General features: G+C 37.5%; 1 protein-coding gene across 1 annotated transcript in view; it reads right to left on the bottom strand.

Annotated features, from left to right (window-relative positions):
- The window catches only part of SMOC2 (SPARC related modular calcium binding 2), a gene marked incomplete at both ends in the record, with an annotated part of 140,668 nt that overhangs the window by 6,441 nt on the left and 118,047 nt on the right, over positions 1 to 16,180 (bottom strand). Inside the window, one exon of the mRNA XM_080342548.1 lies at positions 59 to 161. Within this exon, the coding sequence (XP_080198674.1) occupies positions 59 to 161 (103 nt within the window). The remainder of the gene's footprint in view (positions 1 to 58; positions 162 to 16,180) is intronic.

The following is a 16,180-nucleotide window of genomic DNA, read 5'->3' as shown; positions in this document are numbered from 1 at the left end:
ATACCTTCACTGCTGTTGGAATTTTTTTAAAGACACACAAAAAGGACTGGAAACCCACCGGCTAGAAGACAGTGATGGATCAGACACTGCATGCACCATATCTGTGGACAGCGCATCCAAAACACTAGTCAGGAACTCATTCTTCTTGGCTCCAGGACAACCTAGAAAACCAGATTTATTTTTTTTTCTTTTCTTGTTTCCTCTTTTCACAAAATTTAAATTCCAATGACAGTTCAAAATTAGAAATAAATGTGACTTCCTTTATGCAAAATCCCATATGTTAATGACAAGTTCGTAACACAATTCAAAGAAAAACATCTAAATTTAGGTACATATCCGTAACATAAAGAAGGAATAAAAAAACACCTGTTTGAACCCAAGCAACTATGAATCTTGTTTGCACACATTGGGTCTCTTTCTTTCTTCCATTTTTTTCCATTATTTTTCCTTTATAAAGATATTTTTCCATGGGTGTCACATTGTGAAAAGAACAGCTTTGAAACAACAGAAGTTTGTGTGTGACACAGACCATTTGAAACATAGACTAAAAGAAAGAAAGAAAGAAAGAAGAAAAAAACCCCAGCCTCTATGACTATGATACTAGTATATTACTAAGCTGGAGTGTAGTGAGACAAGCACTTGAGCTTTCTACGTAAGGCACAGAAATGGGAAGGGTGGCAAGACATGAGAAGGGAGGGATAGAAGACTACACCAAAAGGAGTCTGGCAGCATTCAGTACATAATTCTAAAGTATATTCTCTAGAGAAAAGACCTTACTGGTAAGTAAGGCTCAGACACTGCAACCATGTAAGCAAACTGTGCAATGTGATTTAAATTAAACCACGTGACTTTGCAAGTCACAAAAGCATATTTGCCCAGAGGTGAGCAGAGAGAGAGCAAGCAGTTCCCATGCAGAAGGCATGAGTGTATTCCTGACACCTCTGGAAGAAACAAAAATACATGTTTTAGGTAGTTTCCACTGCTGTCTAGGGAGCTGCTGAGTGTACATATGCTACACACGAAATCAAAATCATGACTTAGCTTGCTAATTATGAGATATAGCTGGGTAGGGGAAAGTATCAACTTCCAAATTTATAAGAAATCACGGGGAAAAATCCATAGTTTAAAGCCTGCCTCTGATAATTTTCCTAAGGTTAAGAAAGGTTTCTGAACATATATTGCAAGAATAGCAACTGACAGCAACAAAAATCTCATAGAAAAGAAATCTCACTGTTAAAACAAACACAATTGGTCGCTGTGAAACATTCTAAATTATAACTCTACTACTTAACGTAAAACGACACTCCACAAAATCCTCACCAGTTAAATACAGAGAAAATATTCAGTTTCTCCCAATTATAATTTTTGCTGATGTGTGGGCAATCGTACAGCAATTTACCTCACAGTGAAACCTCTGTTCTTTGCAGGTGTTATTAACCCAGAGTAATTCTCTGGAGGCTTCACGCTGAGCTTTAATTTTCAACAAACTTGCGGATGAAATGGCAAGACTGGGGGAACTTTAGCTTGATTGTAATGAATAATTCACTCTTAGTGGACTAAATACAGAAAGGGAAAGACTAGTCTCTTATGGGAGCCTTATGCTTCTCACTATGGTTTATGTGCTTTGGTTTCTTCTGCTGCAGCTGCTTGTCCTGTGTGGATTTGACAGCTTACATAAATAATAATTTGTTGTTGAAGGGTTGAATTTGAAACCACATGGAGTTAACCTATAGGTTCAGAGATGTAACATAGAGTTGAGTGTTTGCTTTAAGGATAGTTTTACCCAGAGCAAACCTTAGACCAACAAATACATTCCACAAATGATGGGAATATACAAACACCTCATTTCAGCTATAATATAAAGGTAATCAAAGAATCGTCATTATACATTATAATTCTCATATGTGCGTGTGTCTCTCTATAAATATATCTAGCTTTAGTATCAAGGATGGAATTTTTGACTTAAATCTGTAGGGCACTTGTCTATAAGCCTTCTAAAATATGCACTCAAGTGCCTTGAATCTCCCTGCTTGGTTGATAATAATTTACTACTGTCAATCCTGGAAGATTATTTTTTACAACACATCTGAAGTCACGACTAGGAAAGTATTTTGTTCATTTCTGTAAAAATGTGAATACAATGGATAAGATTAATCACCTTAAAAGGAAGTTTACATTAATTAATTAATTTAAAAGGGAGTTTACAATAATCTTCCTGCAAGAGAGGAAATCTCCAGTCAGTCACTCAAGTAATTAAAGGCATGAGAACTTCCAATCAGCAAATCTAAAGCTTCTTTTTTTATTCTCTCTCTCTTAATATGAATGTCAGGCTTAGCAATGCACTCAAATAAAATGACCACTGAAATACCTCTGAAAATTTTAAATAAGTTTTGATCTGCCAAAAGTCAGAATTATTCATGTTTCTTTTGCAGGTTTAACTTCACTGACATATAGTGCTATATAGAAAAAATAATTTAAGAAAGTTTGTCAGTGCTACTGGTTATGCTGGGAGAAAAAAAAACAACACAAGGAAGATATTTTCTCTGTGTTTTCTGTTCTACGCACGCATATATGTACAGTTCATGAATTTATTTCTCTTGAGCCATAAATCACAAGTTTTTCTTTTTCTAGATTTGCTGAGGACCCTCCTCAACTTCTGGAGGACTTCCTGAGCTCTTCCTGAGCCCCATTGCGGAAAGAAGAAGCCCTTCAAAAGTTGAGCCTGGGAACTTAAATTTCTAACTTTGCTGGAATCTAATCACGGCCTCAAAAAACTTAGTGGTTTTATGGTTCGCTGCAGTTTTTCCCTCACTGAACTTACTGGTAATCTCTCACAAACAGTAATTATCTACCTCTTAATCTCTATCCTAGAAAGGTTGAGGACGTTATAATTTCTCCTTGTTAAAATCCCTCAGATATCTTCCTTTCCTTTCCTTTCCTTTCCTTTCCTTTCCTTTCCTTTCCTTTCCTTTCCTTTCCTTTCCTTTCCTTTCCTTTCCTTTCCTTTCCTTTCCTTTCCTTTCCTTTCCTTTCCTTTCCTTTCCTTTCCTTTCCTTTCCTTTCCTTTCCTTTCCCCTTTCCTTTCCTTTCCCCTTTCCTTTCCTTTCCCCTTTCCTTTCCTTTCCCCTTTCCTTTCCTTTCCCCTTTCCTTTCCCCTTTCCTTTCCCCTTTCCTTTCCCCTTTCTCTCAAGTATTCTTATAAATTAAAATAATTAAGTGAAATTCAGAGCCAAATTATCTTTTATCTGTGTTTATCCAAATATCAGAAAAAATAAAATAGAATGGAAAATATATTAGCTGGAGGTGAGCTACAGATCCATTGCTTTGTAACCCCAAATCTCTATGTCTTACAAGGAAGAAATATTATTTCTTGAGAAGGGCAGGAAGCAGATTTCAGTTCTCCACATATATTTAACTTTTGATTTTGTTACTATTTTAAAATGATCTTCTAATTTCAGGGTGGGGAAACTAAAGAGTTAAATAAGGATGTTCTTTCAAGGCCCTATCCTTCAATCCTGGGCATTCATATCATACCAAAATGCGTTGAGTGGGATTTGTTGAACTCAAGCCTGGTGAAATGAAGTGTCTTATCCATAACAGCTATTTAAGCTCAGTATGAAGGAACCCATTCAGAAGGCATTCATCCCAGCTGCATTAGACTTTTTATTAGAATAGGATAGGATCTCCCTTAAAATGTATCTCTCCTTCCCCATTAACTACTGAGGAAGCCCAGACAGCTAATTTACACTCCCATATGATGTAAAACTGCTTGTGATCAATTCTATGGGCATCTGTTTTGTAAGTTCGTTTAGGCTCGGACTACTCTGTTATTCTTTGGGTAAATGTAGTGGAAAGAAGGGATAATGTTCATAGCAGAAACACACATGATCCTATAAACAGTTTTCACAGGTAACTGAGTGACAAAGTTAGGCTAGAGCACTTGTTGGACTGAAAAGCAGTTCATTACATTTATTTAAGTTCTTGCAATATTATTGTTAAACAGGAAAATGAGAATCAGAACATCACACCATAATACAGGTAATGTGAAATGATTAACCTTTGACTGACACTTTTTAGTTTGGTTTTTCCTCTATGAGAGTTTGAAAGGGTTTTGAGAAGCAAATTTCTTCCTGCTAATAGTTTAGAGATGTCACTGTAAGAAGAGGCAGGAATGAAGCAGCTAGAACACTGTAATCATTTGAGATGCCATCCAAAACCCAGAGTAGAATTTCAGAAAGTCTGTGGACCTTATTTTCCTTTTTTAAACATTCTCTTGTGCACACTTAACTTTCTAGTTTCATCTGGGAACAGGAAACAGGTCTGAAAGCTTAGATAAGGAGGTCTTGCTCCTTTGCTGCCTAGCTGGACACAAGGCAGCTGAAGTTTTTATTAGGTAGCAACTGCCTACCCAATATCTACCCCAGTTTTGGAGGCCAAAGACACTTTAGTATGTTGAGAAGAATCTGAAATTCTGAGGACTTAGGTTCAGCCTATGCCAATGCAAACAGCCTTCAGAGGCTTGTCACCTTATGTTTAATATGACCTGCAATATAGCCATGTGGGTCCAGCTCCAGCATAAGAAAGAAAACATATTTGTCTGAAGTGCTGGCACAATAACACAAGTCTATTAGCCTACAGGTTAGGACATGGACAGAAATGATTCAGTATTAGAAAGGGGCCTAAAAAAGTCCAGAAGAGAAAAGCAACTGGATCCAATTTTCGAAAGTTTATACTTCTGCTTTACGTACCAAGGTACATGACTGCCTGTCCCTGAGATATACAGCTGGTACTTCTGATTGCAGGAACACTTTCAACAATAGCTTATTAAATTGAAATATTTTGGAATCCAGTTTTGTATACTATGGCAGGCATCTGAATCTCCACATTATCACTCTGAGAGTCTGAACAATTAATAACCAATATTACTTAGGGAGTCAAATGCAGTCCTTTTAGGAGACATTTATTACTTCCAATTCACTTGTATTTTCATCATGCTTCCTCATCATGTTTCCTCTCAGGAGATGGGTATGAAATAACCATATTTAATTACCTCAATTTAAATATCCATTAAAAAGGAAAAGCTATTACAAAATATGTATGTTGTTGCAATTATGGAAGTGACCTCAGAAATAAGGTGCATAATTCTAGTCTCCTGCTGGAAAAATGGAACTATGGGGACTTGCTTAGTGGGGATGGCTTTTACATTACTTGAGTAATCTAAGCAGCCTGCCCCTTGGAAATGTGCATGAAAAACAGTCTTTTCTGCAAACTCATGTTCATTTTAACCTTTGTGACTGTCTCTTACTGAGACTTTTACCATTAGAGGAATCAGCTGAAAATCCCAAAAGCATCCACTCTCAACTAAAGCCACAAAAAAACTCTCAGACACTAAGAACTAATGGTCATCAAAGCAAAAAAAAATGAAGGAAACTCAGAGCTAAGATAGAAACTGCCAGCCCAGCAGCATACATTTATGTTAGAACTATTTTAGCACAGTCCCTGCCCACAGAGTGCTATCAGGTTTTCAGAGAGAAGAGCAGAAACTTCATGCTGGTCTCTGGTTCTTATACTGCCATAACATGGGATGGATAGAGATGTAAGACCAGCACTCTTTTCAGTCCCTCAAAGGGACTGAATGATGGATTTTTTCATATATGCCTTTGAAACATTGCACTTATTTTTTTTCTTTTTCTAAAACCAAATGTAGATGGTTACAAAACAAACCCAATCTGCGGTGCACAAATGAGGAATCCCACAGATGCAGTGACTTCATGTCTGTCTATCCTGAAAATGGAAGCAGTGGCAGAAGCACCAATTATGAAGCTAAGTCACTGCTGGAATGGCACAAAGCTGATTGTTGGACGGTGTAGGATGAGCTGGAAAAGGAGATAGAGAAAGGAGGAACAGAAAGGAGGCAGATCTAGCTATACTGGAAGCAGTCACATGAAGTATCAGAATCTTTACTCCTGCTTTATTTTGCTTATATAGATACTTACAAGTACTGAATTTGAATTAGGAGACAAATTTTCATCAATGTTATCTGATTATTTTTTCTCTTTCCCTCTCATAATTGCCAAATGAAAGATTTAGAAATTGGATTTCCAACAAAGAGAGGAGCTGGGAATCAAGAGAGGCAGGCATGGCTATTTCTTGGAACATTAACTGTATACTGAATTTTAACTCAGGATGAGCTTTTACAGCAATAATTAAAAGAGGTTTATAAAATGGAAGTTCTGGAAGTAACTGAAGTTAAACAGGAGTCACTAAAGAACCACTAAAGCATTACTTGAACACTATGGAATGAACCAGTTCTTGGAAACCTGGCATCATGAAAATCTCTCTCTCTTTATGTAGTATTTAATTTGGGATTGGCAGTTGTGTTACCTTCCTGGACACTCTCCATTAAATATGACAGATATCCTCTGCAAATACCATTTCAAATCTCCCTGGCTCATCCTTTGCTAAATAAAAAAGCTGTAAAATGACTAATACAAAAGCATAAATACAGTCTTAGAATTGCTCAGTATGAAACTTTACAAGGTATGATATGCAAGAACGAAACATCCTTAGTTCCCACTGAAAGAAGCCAGCATATTATAGCATACCGAAGGCTCAGGCCTTAATAATTAAACACTATTCATTTAATTTAAAATAAAGGTCCACTCCTAATGCACCATTACAAAGCTCACTTCTCCAGGGTTGGGAGGGAGCAGTCTTTCTTTCTTTGCAAATTGACCGCTATCTATCCCCCAAGTCAAATATAATACTGGGTACCTCATTAAACCACAATAAACTGATGTTCAAATAATGATGAGCTTTAGTTCATCCCACAAAAAGTGGGACAATTCAGACTTAATCATACCACCCTTAATTTACAATTTACTGTAAGCACTGAGGAAATAAAAGCATAGCACTTGGTAGCAAAGATCCTGCAATGACAGAAGCACAATGGAGTAAATTAAAGATGGAGATGAATGTAATTATGGTTCTAAAGTGTCTGCCAGGAAGGAAGCAATGCAGTCAACATCATGTAAAATAGTTTTAAGTGTGTGGCTTGATTACAAAGTGACAGCAGGGTGATCCAATTACATGATAGCACTCCATTATGGATTATGAGGATGGTTTCCTCACTGGACCACTACCCTGTGTGCTAGCTTCATTAGATACAATGTGGTCTGTTGTCCTCATGTGCTGCACATCCTGCATTTGGTCAGGAAACCACCTAGGAACATCCTGCGGCAATGCCGTGGCCTGAGTTTCCTTATATTAGTTCAGAAGCCCATCACGTCAACTTCAGCAGGGGTCAATGTTAATCATGTTGCCCAGAGTCGGTCTCTCGGTATTAACAGGTAATATCCAATAGGGTTGAGAAGAGAGGCTGTCGAAAAGTGAAAACCATCTCAGGCTTACTGACCATGGGACTTGAGAGTAAACAAGGAGATAGAGAAATACCCCGTCATGCCCCTCTAGCAGTCAGGCTTGTTCTGAAAAAAAACATGACCTGGTTTTATACACAGGCTGGCATGACATGTACTGCTGGAAGACTGAGCATATGTACAGTTACAGGAGCGTGTCTGTCCTGCCTCTGGAGCAGGCCATGAAATCTTGCTCTTTGAAAACACAGCAGCAGTAACACATGAAGGGGATTCTCATGCATCTTACTGTCTGCTGCTGGATAAATGCAGAGAAATGGAAACAATACCTCTTTGTGCCCTGGGCCTTGTGGGTGACAGGGGAAAGCACAATCCAAATGTACAACGGCAGCATCCCAAATGTTCATACCCCTTAAAACTGAGCCCCTCTTGTACATGTATAATAACCATGCATTCCAGCCATGCATTTTGCAACAGTAAGTCCTTGCCTGTTGGTTAATGAAACTGAAATGATTACTCTGATTATAATTCATACACCCCACATTTTCATTCTAACTTTCCTGTGAATACTTCTTTGGTATAAATATGCATACTCTGATGTTGATTTAGTACACAGCAGTCATTTTCCATCTCAAGTGAATGGATGTAAAGCACTCTTATTCAAAAATTAAAGATCTACACTCCATACTTGTAGATATGCAACACTGCAAATTCCAACAAACACAGACTTTCAGTCCCTGAACTTCATACAACTAGAGTAAACTAAACCCGCTGCAGATGGCTATAAGAGCATTTACATGCTAGATTGTAAAAAATCAATAGGTGGTCTACTGCTGGTTAAAATCAGAAGGGAAAAGAGAATGTAATGAGAAAAATTATCCTTAAACCTTTAAAAATGCCTGGGATTAGATTAAGAGATTCAATATGTGTGTGTGGATTACAAGGACAAGATAAACAGTTAAAACCCATCTATTTCTGTCAGCTGATATAAGCACATTCACAAGGGGTTTTGCACCCGGGTTCAACTATTTGTGCCTTCTTAAAGACCAAAGCTTAAGCCAGAACAATTTATTTGTGGGAAGCAGAGGGACATGAATATATGGTAAGGGTAGTGAAAGGAGAAGACAAGCATGGAAATTAGAGAGAATCAGGTAGAAAGCCAAGGAAGAGAGGCATGGAAACCAGTGGGGAAAAAAGCTGCTTGAAGTTTCAAGCGAACTCACAGGGACAGCCTGTGCTCTGACACAGACACCTCTGACAGCACCAACACTGACAGAATATTAGTCTTCCTCCTCCATTCTCCTCCAAAAAAAAAAGAAAGTAGTTCACTGAGATAGCTCTGGCATTCACATGAGTAGGCTTCTGGAGGTTTTTATGTATGTGCTTTGGCCAAAGCCATGTGGGTAACATGGCTGAATCTCTTTGCATCTTTAGTTGCATTTGCAGAGGCAGAGGGATTTTATATCTTCCTATTGCTTCTGGCACTCTCGGTATGTGACCACGAAGTAGTTCTCTCTAGGCCTGGCCAGGAAACAACAATTCCATCATGTGGAAAGTGTCAGGATTGGGTAATTCAGATTTTATTCTGGTGCAGAATGAGTTTGTTGTTTTGGCTTTTTTTTTTTTACTTTTTAATTTTATTTTTGAGAACAAAACAGCCCACCTCATCTTGGCTAAATAGCTTGGTGGTGAGTGCACACAGCTGAGACGGGGGAGACTGAGGTTCAACTCCCTGATCCAAACCAGACAGAGCAGGGAGTTAAAACCTGGCTTGCTGTTATCCCAGAGGAGTACCCTAATCTCTGACACTGGAGAGTCAGGTTCAATTCCTTGCTCTGTCTGGTTTGGATCAGGGATTTGAACATAGATCCTTTCCTCTTCAGCCGAATGCTCTAATCATCAAGCTGTTGTGTGTCCACAGAAGGATTCCTTTTGGTGTGAGCAAACTCTTCAGAACATAGAGTGTCAGAAACCACTTGTTTTGCTACATTAAGACATTTTCTTTAGAAAAATAACAATAACATGAGACTGGACAGCACATTCTTTAAGTAAGTCAAGAGAGTGCTCTCACTAGATCAGATGAGTTAATGAACTTAAAGAAAAGCAAGTGTTTCAGTGCTTTGCAGGGCCAAGGCCACTGCACATTGCACACTGAAGAGTCAAATTCTCAGTAAGGTTTTTTTCTTGCGTATTTTAGACTCAAGAATTTTGGCCTTACCAAACAACAGAGTTGTGGGAACTGATACATAAGCAGCACTTTATCATCCTGCAACACCATAAGTCACTATTTAAATTTTTTTTGAGCAATGCATGTATACAAGACAAGCTTGTTGTTTAATATAGGAGCTCATTAAGTCTGTTGGATTTTATTTTCTAACTGCAAATCCATTCTATTTAAAATAGAGTATTTAACTTGTCTATTTTTGAAGATAGATAAATGTTTTACTTAAGAGACTTAAAGAGGGCAGACAATACAACTTCCAGTGGAATAAAGTTGAATTCTGGGCACAGTGGAAAACATAAGGGAGCTGGAGGGAATCACACATTCAGACATCATGGAAGAGGAAAAAAGATCATTCACAGGGGTAACAAAAAGCATAGGGTACTTCAGTGGTTCTATCTCCATTTGATAGTTGTATTTTCATTCACAATGCAGAGTACAAGCTTCACTTTAGTTGCCTTTTTTTTTTTTTTTCAGGAACAAGGTTTCATTCAATCATCTAAATTTAAAATGGAAAGTGAACTTGGATTCTCACACTGTACTTTCAGAAACATTCCCAAACTTTATGCTTAATGACATGACTTAGTAAAGCACCTAGGATTGCCCTTAATATTAAAGATCACCTTGAGTTGTTCTGGTTCCTGTGATCTGCTTGAAGAGAATTAATATGACCTATGAATTTCGTGGATATATAAAGACAGAAACATCTATCAAGACAAAGGGAGAGGATGGGAGTCCCAAATTCAAGTTTTACAATATTTTTTGAAGTGATCTCTAATATTTCTGTTTTCTGCTTTTTCTGCATGAAAAGGATCACTTTTCATCTCTCAAATATTTGAGAAATTACTTAAATGCCACTGGTGTGTTTTTAAATGGTTACCGGGAAACACTGCAGAAGAATATAACTGCCTAGCTATCAAGGCATGTTTTAAAAATACATTGCTCTTCTTAATGACAGGCATTTATGTAGTCTCTACTGAAAATATAATGAGTATAGAATGTGCTCACTTTATCTGTCCTGTGTTACAGCATTCTGTTTTATCTGTAAACAGAGATAAAACCCAAAGAAGGCAACTGGGGCGTAGAGGCATTGAGGAATGAAGATTTGCTGTTGAAGAAAGGAGTTCAGATTTTGGTTTGGTTAGAAGCCGTTTAACCCAATTAATTCCTACTTATCTCAAAATTACAAATGTTACTAGGGGAAAGTGTTGAAGCTAAACCACTGAGAGAGAAGACAAATCTGTAAGGGGAAATGTAATTTGAGCCTATGTACAGGGTATAAATCCTTATACGTTTCTAAATATATAGTTCAAAAAAATAAATTTATTCCTCAGTATTAGGACTGAAAATGGGCCCACTTACGAGTGCCATCCAAGATATAAGGCATACAAGGTACTCTTCTCTTTCTGCACAGTTTAACAATTTCTGAAATTCATCGTAAAAGGAGGGAAAACTTCAGCAACAAGACATTCACTGTAGCCCACAATGAGCTCATTTTCTGTATATCAGCCATATCTTCCTGAATTAAGACAATGGCATAATAGTACAGTCAGAGTAAGATCCAGTGGGTCTAATCTGTTTTTGTTTTTTGTTTTTGTTTTTCCACCCTCTCTTCAGGAGACCAGGATTGATTTGTAATGACAAGTCCAGGTTTAACAGGCTCATTCAGGTAATACTTTTATAATAAGAAATACATGCCTCTCCTTTAACATAAATCAGGGTTTTCTAACCTGCTTCTCAGGCCTACTTCCCTTGAGCAGATTGTGAAGAATCAGAGCAGTGTGTATGTGTTCACATTCCTCCTTCACCCCACAGCCTTCCACAAGAGACCACTATCAAGTGAAGCCTGCCCGCAAGATACCCCACAGCCAGATATGAATGTATGCTACCAACAACAAAGCATTCACCCTAACGCTTAGCTACATCTCCAAGCTTAAAGCTCAAGTAGCTGAGGAATTCAACAAAACAAGGCTTCACTGTAGAATAAGCCATACAGTTTTTACTTTCCTAGAAAAGCTCTGCTTTCCCAAATAACCCTAGTTTCACCAAGCCACTTGCCTATATCAGGGAAATTAATGAACTTCAAAAGTAAAAACAACTCACGATGAACAGTGAGGCCTGTTTTTCTAAACATTGGAAATGCCAGCACCACGGCAGTGTGCCTTCATTTTTCACCAAGTTATACAAGGAGATGTAAATTAAAGCCTGATTCCTGGACTCTACATGTCCAGCCACTGCACTGCACATTAATCTCTTTCCTTGATTCAGTTGCCAATTTTGCAATAAGGTTGTGTGATGCATGCCTAGAACCACAAACTTGGCTCCAAGAGAACTATGCACCCTGTTACTGCAATACAGGGGTCAAAATACTTGTATTAAGAAAGTGAGTTGTTATAGGAACTTCAAATGAGTTATTTTCTGTAATCCTTATTGGATTTAACTTTTCCTATCGACAAACACATCTAGTGAACAAAATGCTATATATAAATCCTGCACAGCTCATAGAATCAATGAAATGGGCTTGTGAACATGTGAAAAACAGATGTTGTGGTTCTGTTTGCCTTGATTTTTTTTATCAAGGAGTAAGAACAAGGGAAAAGGAAACACAGCAAACAAAGGTTGAAACCAGCAGTGTCAAAGAAAGTGGACAGTGGAAACAGAGAACATTCTTTCAAACAGCTCCTAACATATCGGCTTCTTAGTGTTTGCATAAAAAAGTAAACTTAGCTCAGTTTGCAATAGGAAAGCATTGGAGTTTCATGGAAAACATAATAAAAAATAAAGTAATTCAGGAAATAAAGTCATTTTTTTATAAGAGAGACTAGCTTCCTTTGATTTGGTAGGAACCAAATAAGGTTCAGTCAGAGGAACATACTTCCTTTCAAAATCTGACATTGGGATTGTATATCTAATATTAATTATTTTTATCCATGACTTTTGTTCAAACCAATATGGCAATGTCAATGACATCTAGAGAATGAACTCTCTGTAGGTGCTGTTTATGTAGTTTAGATAATCCCAGCCTTTACAGCCCAGCTGGTGTTGTAATTACACTGAAGTATGCCTTATACAAGCAGATAGGAAAACTTGGATTATACGGAACGATTAAAGAGGAAGAGAGATATTTACCGAAAGTTCTTAATTAACTAAGTGTCCTGGCTTGCCAGGGAAAAAAACTCATACTGTACTGAGAAAGCAGTCCTTTTAAATATATACGGCATAAAATGCATCAATCATACATTTTCAGAAGAAATCTTCCTGGTTTTCAAAGAGAAAGGATGTTGAGAGAGAGTTGTAAGGGCTGGAAAGTTACATTTTCTCTCACACTTAAGTAGACTCCAATTTGTTAATAGGTCTGCATGAGAAATCTGAAAGATAAGTATGCAGAGCAGATACAAAGGGGTGAAATATGTGACCATCTCTAGTGCTGTACACGGTAACCTACCACTCAGTAACTGTAAGATTCATGGAAATTGTCAATAAACAGAGAGTGTGGATATACTCAAGGATTTACATTGTATGTGCAATGAAGCTGACATCACATGAGGCTGTTGAGCGCAATGACATAGTGTAGAGTAACCCTTCTCCCTCAGAGGAATGTGTCGTACAACAAGCTCTAGGCAAACGGAGCAGGAACACACATGTGCCTACAGGAAAGGTGGGCTAGCCAGAGCAGTTCATCCCACTTCTGGAAGGGGAATAGTTCGAAACCCCCTCCTAAGTCTCACTGACAGGAGAAGATACAAAGAGCTCATTCATCACACCTAGCCCCTAGCCCAGACTCATGCCTGAGCAAGTTGGCCTCTGCCATGTGTGGAAGGAGTTGATTGTCCTAACTCATCTCAGCACAGGGGTGCACACAGCTTCACCTCAACCTCACCTCATGCAGCCCCTTCAAAGTCTCGCATCTGAGCAGCCTCACTCCAGAGCAGGACAGCAGCAGAAGACGAATGAACCTCCGTTCAGATGTTTGGAAAGCAGAAGGCATGATACCTACACTCCAGCTCCCAGCACCACTGTCCAGGAAAAGTTAGTATTGTGAGAGATACCTGAACTGTAACACTGACACTTCTTGAAATCTTCTAAAAACCCTTGCTACTGAATCTCACTTATTTCTTCCATTCTGTGAAATAAAAAGCAAAAAACATACTAATGAAAATATCAGAGTTCTCTGCTTTATACTGAGTTCTTTGTAGGGACTGGTAGGTATGCTGTCCTGGTTATTGGTGTCATTTGTGCCTCTTTAAGCCCTTCGAGAACTGGTTACAGTGAGATTATTTTCAATTCAAAGCAATTAATTAGAAGCAGAATTTGAACCACAGTTCAATAAAATAAAATAAAATAATAAAAATCTCCTTTGAAGCAAGTAACCACCAAAAGCATACCAATAAGCTATTATTTACTAAGTCAATTGCAAAGCTACTTTCAAGTAGTTATCTTTGTAATCATCTAGATGAAATCAACTAATGTTAGAGGAAATATTGACATAATCTACATTTACTTATTTTTCTTATTCTTAATAAAATTACACTTAAATTGTAAAGTTCTGATAGCAAAACTAATGTTTTCTGAAATTAAAATAGCACAGTCAACTTAAGTGAAGCTAAGGAAAATTATAATTTGTTTCTCTAAATTATATCATAAGAGTTCATTACACACAGCAGAAATAGGATACAGCTCACAGAATGTGTTTCTTTCAAATCAATACATGAGAAAACACTTTATTGAGCTGGCTTCAATATATTCATAAGTATAACCTGCTTAAGACCCTTTCATAGGAGAGTGAGTTGAGAGGCACAAGAGGATCTCTGTGTGTACGCATGTGCATGGTAGTATAAACAGAGATTTAAATTCAGGTCTATGTAAGCTATCATATAACAGCTTTTAATCTGCGTAAATGAGAAACACATTATTCCTGTGTGCTGAAATCACAAGCGCACATCACCCCAAACAAACACTGAAAGAAATTGAACCCCAAGGTGCCTTTAAAACCCTGTACAAGCACATGTTTTCTAGGGGAATAAAGAATCAAAAACTGTCTTGTATAAATATTTTACAGACCTGCAAAACATTTTGTTAGGAATATTTTTTGATACTATGAATCCAGCTATACAGATCTCTGAGGGAGCTAAACATTCTAGCTAATAAAATACTTCTCTAAATAGCTTAAAATTGACTTTCTGCATTCAAAGCCTAATGGATCAAGTACCAGATATATTGAAAAATTTCCAAGGGTGTAAACATGTGCTACATATCTTAATGGAAAACCAGGAATATTTTCAGTGGTTCAGAGATCTTGTTTCATGACAGTTTAAATATTGCTTCTCTGAGCTGAAATTAAGGGAATGGAAATCTCCAACGCACATGAAGGAGTAACTCTTTTCAGTCACTAGTGATTATTTAGATGCATGCATATACACATACATACACAACTAATGGAGCTTTTTATGATGCTTTCCTGCTTGACATGTTGAAAATGAGAGACACATAGGAATAATGTCAAGAGAGACTGTAGAACTGAATGCCAAATGCAATTTATCTGTTAAATCCAAAATGGAGTATAATATTCTCACCATACAGTAGATATGATACAACTACATAGTCAAATATGTCAGTCAATAGCTATACGTAAATTCTGCTTTTCTCTTCAGAGAGCCAGCTAAATTTTTCAAACTCCAGATCTATTTTCTGTGAACAAATCTGCAAAACTCTAGTAAATATTAATATTTTCTGTCATAACTGTGGATGGATACAAAACCTAGGAAGTCTTTGCTTATCGTTACTTTTCCCCATTATAAAGTCCACAGCACAGAAGGGTCTGCAATGCTGAAGAAGTCCTAAAAAAGCTGATGAATATTCACTCTGATTCTTAAATGAATTTGATTTGATAACCTTTGCTTTGCATTTAACCGTGTTCCAAAGCTAATTTCAAGTTGGATCACTACCAGCAAATTTGGATTACATATTCAAAAAACCAAAAATCCAGACTTGTAAGGATGGACTCTGTAACTCTTCAGTAAGGGAACAGCAGTAGTACCCTGGGACTGAAAAACTCTGACTTTCCACAGGTTCTGAGTGCCTGCTTCTCATTTAGCAAACAGAAACTACATAGCACATAGAATAACAAGGGTTATGGAACCAACCTAAACCTTCATCCTACAAACACTTGTGCACATGTAAACGTTCCTTTGATTTTAATGGAACTAATCACAGGAAGAATGTGGGTAAGTGTTTGCGGGATTAGGGTTCAGCAGGTCATGAATTGTATTTTAGGTATATTTACAATGAATTGCTTGTGGATCATTTACAGAGCAAGAGTCTTTACCAGAAGACATTTCTAGAGAGCAAACAATTTCAAAGACTTCACAAGCATAAAGGGCAAAATTTGTGAATAATTTATTTCCCAAAATTATTCATGGATTTTTGCCATATGTTAACATCGGGAATCCATGAACAGTAGCACTCCTGCTGAGCTACAGAGAAGCGAGTTTCTGAATCCTGTGAAGCATTCAGAGTCCTTTGAAAGAATTCCCAGATGTTTGTATGGAGTAATTTCAGTTCTTCCTTGAGGGCTTTCAGTTGTGGA

The sequence above is a fragment of the Nesoenas mayeri genome (assembly GCF_963082525.1).
Source record: "Nesoenas mayeri genome assembly, chromosome: 3".
Taxonomy (NCBI): Eukaryota; Metazoa; Chordata; class Aves; order Columbiformes; family Columbidae; genus Nesoenas; species Nesoenas mayeri.
Note: the sequence above shows the minus strand (reverse complement) of the source record. Positions and strands in the feature narration are given on the sequence as shown.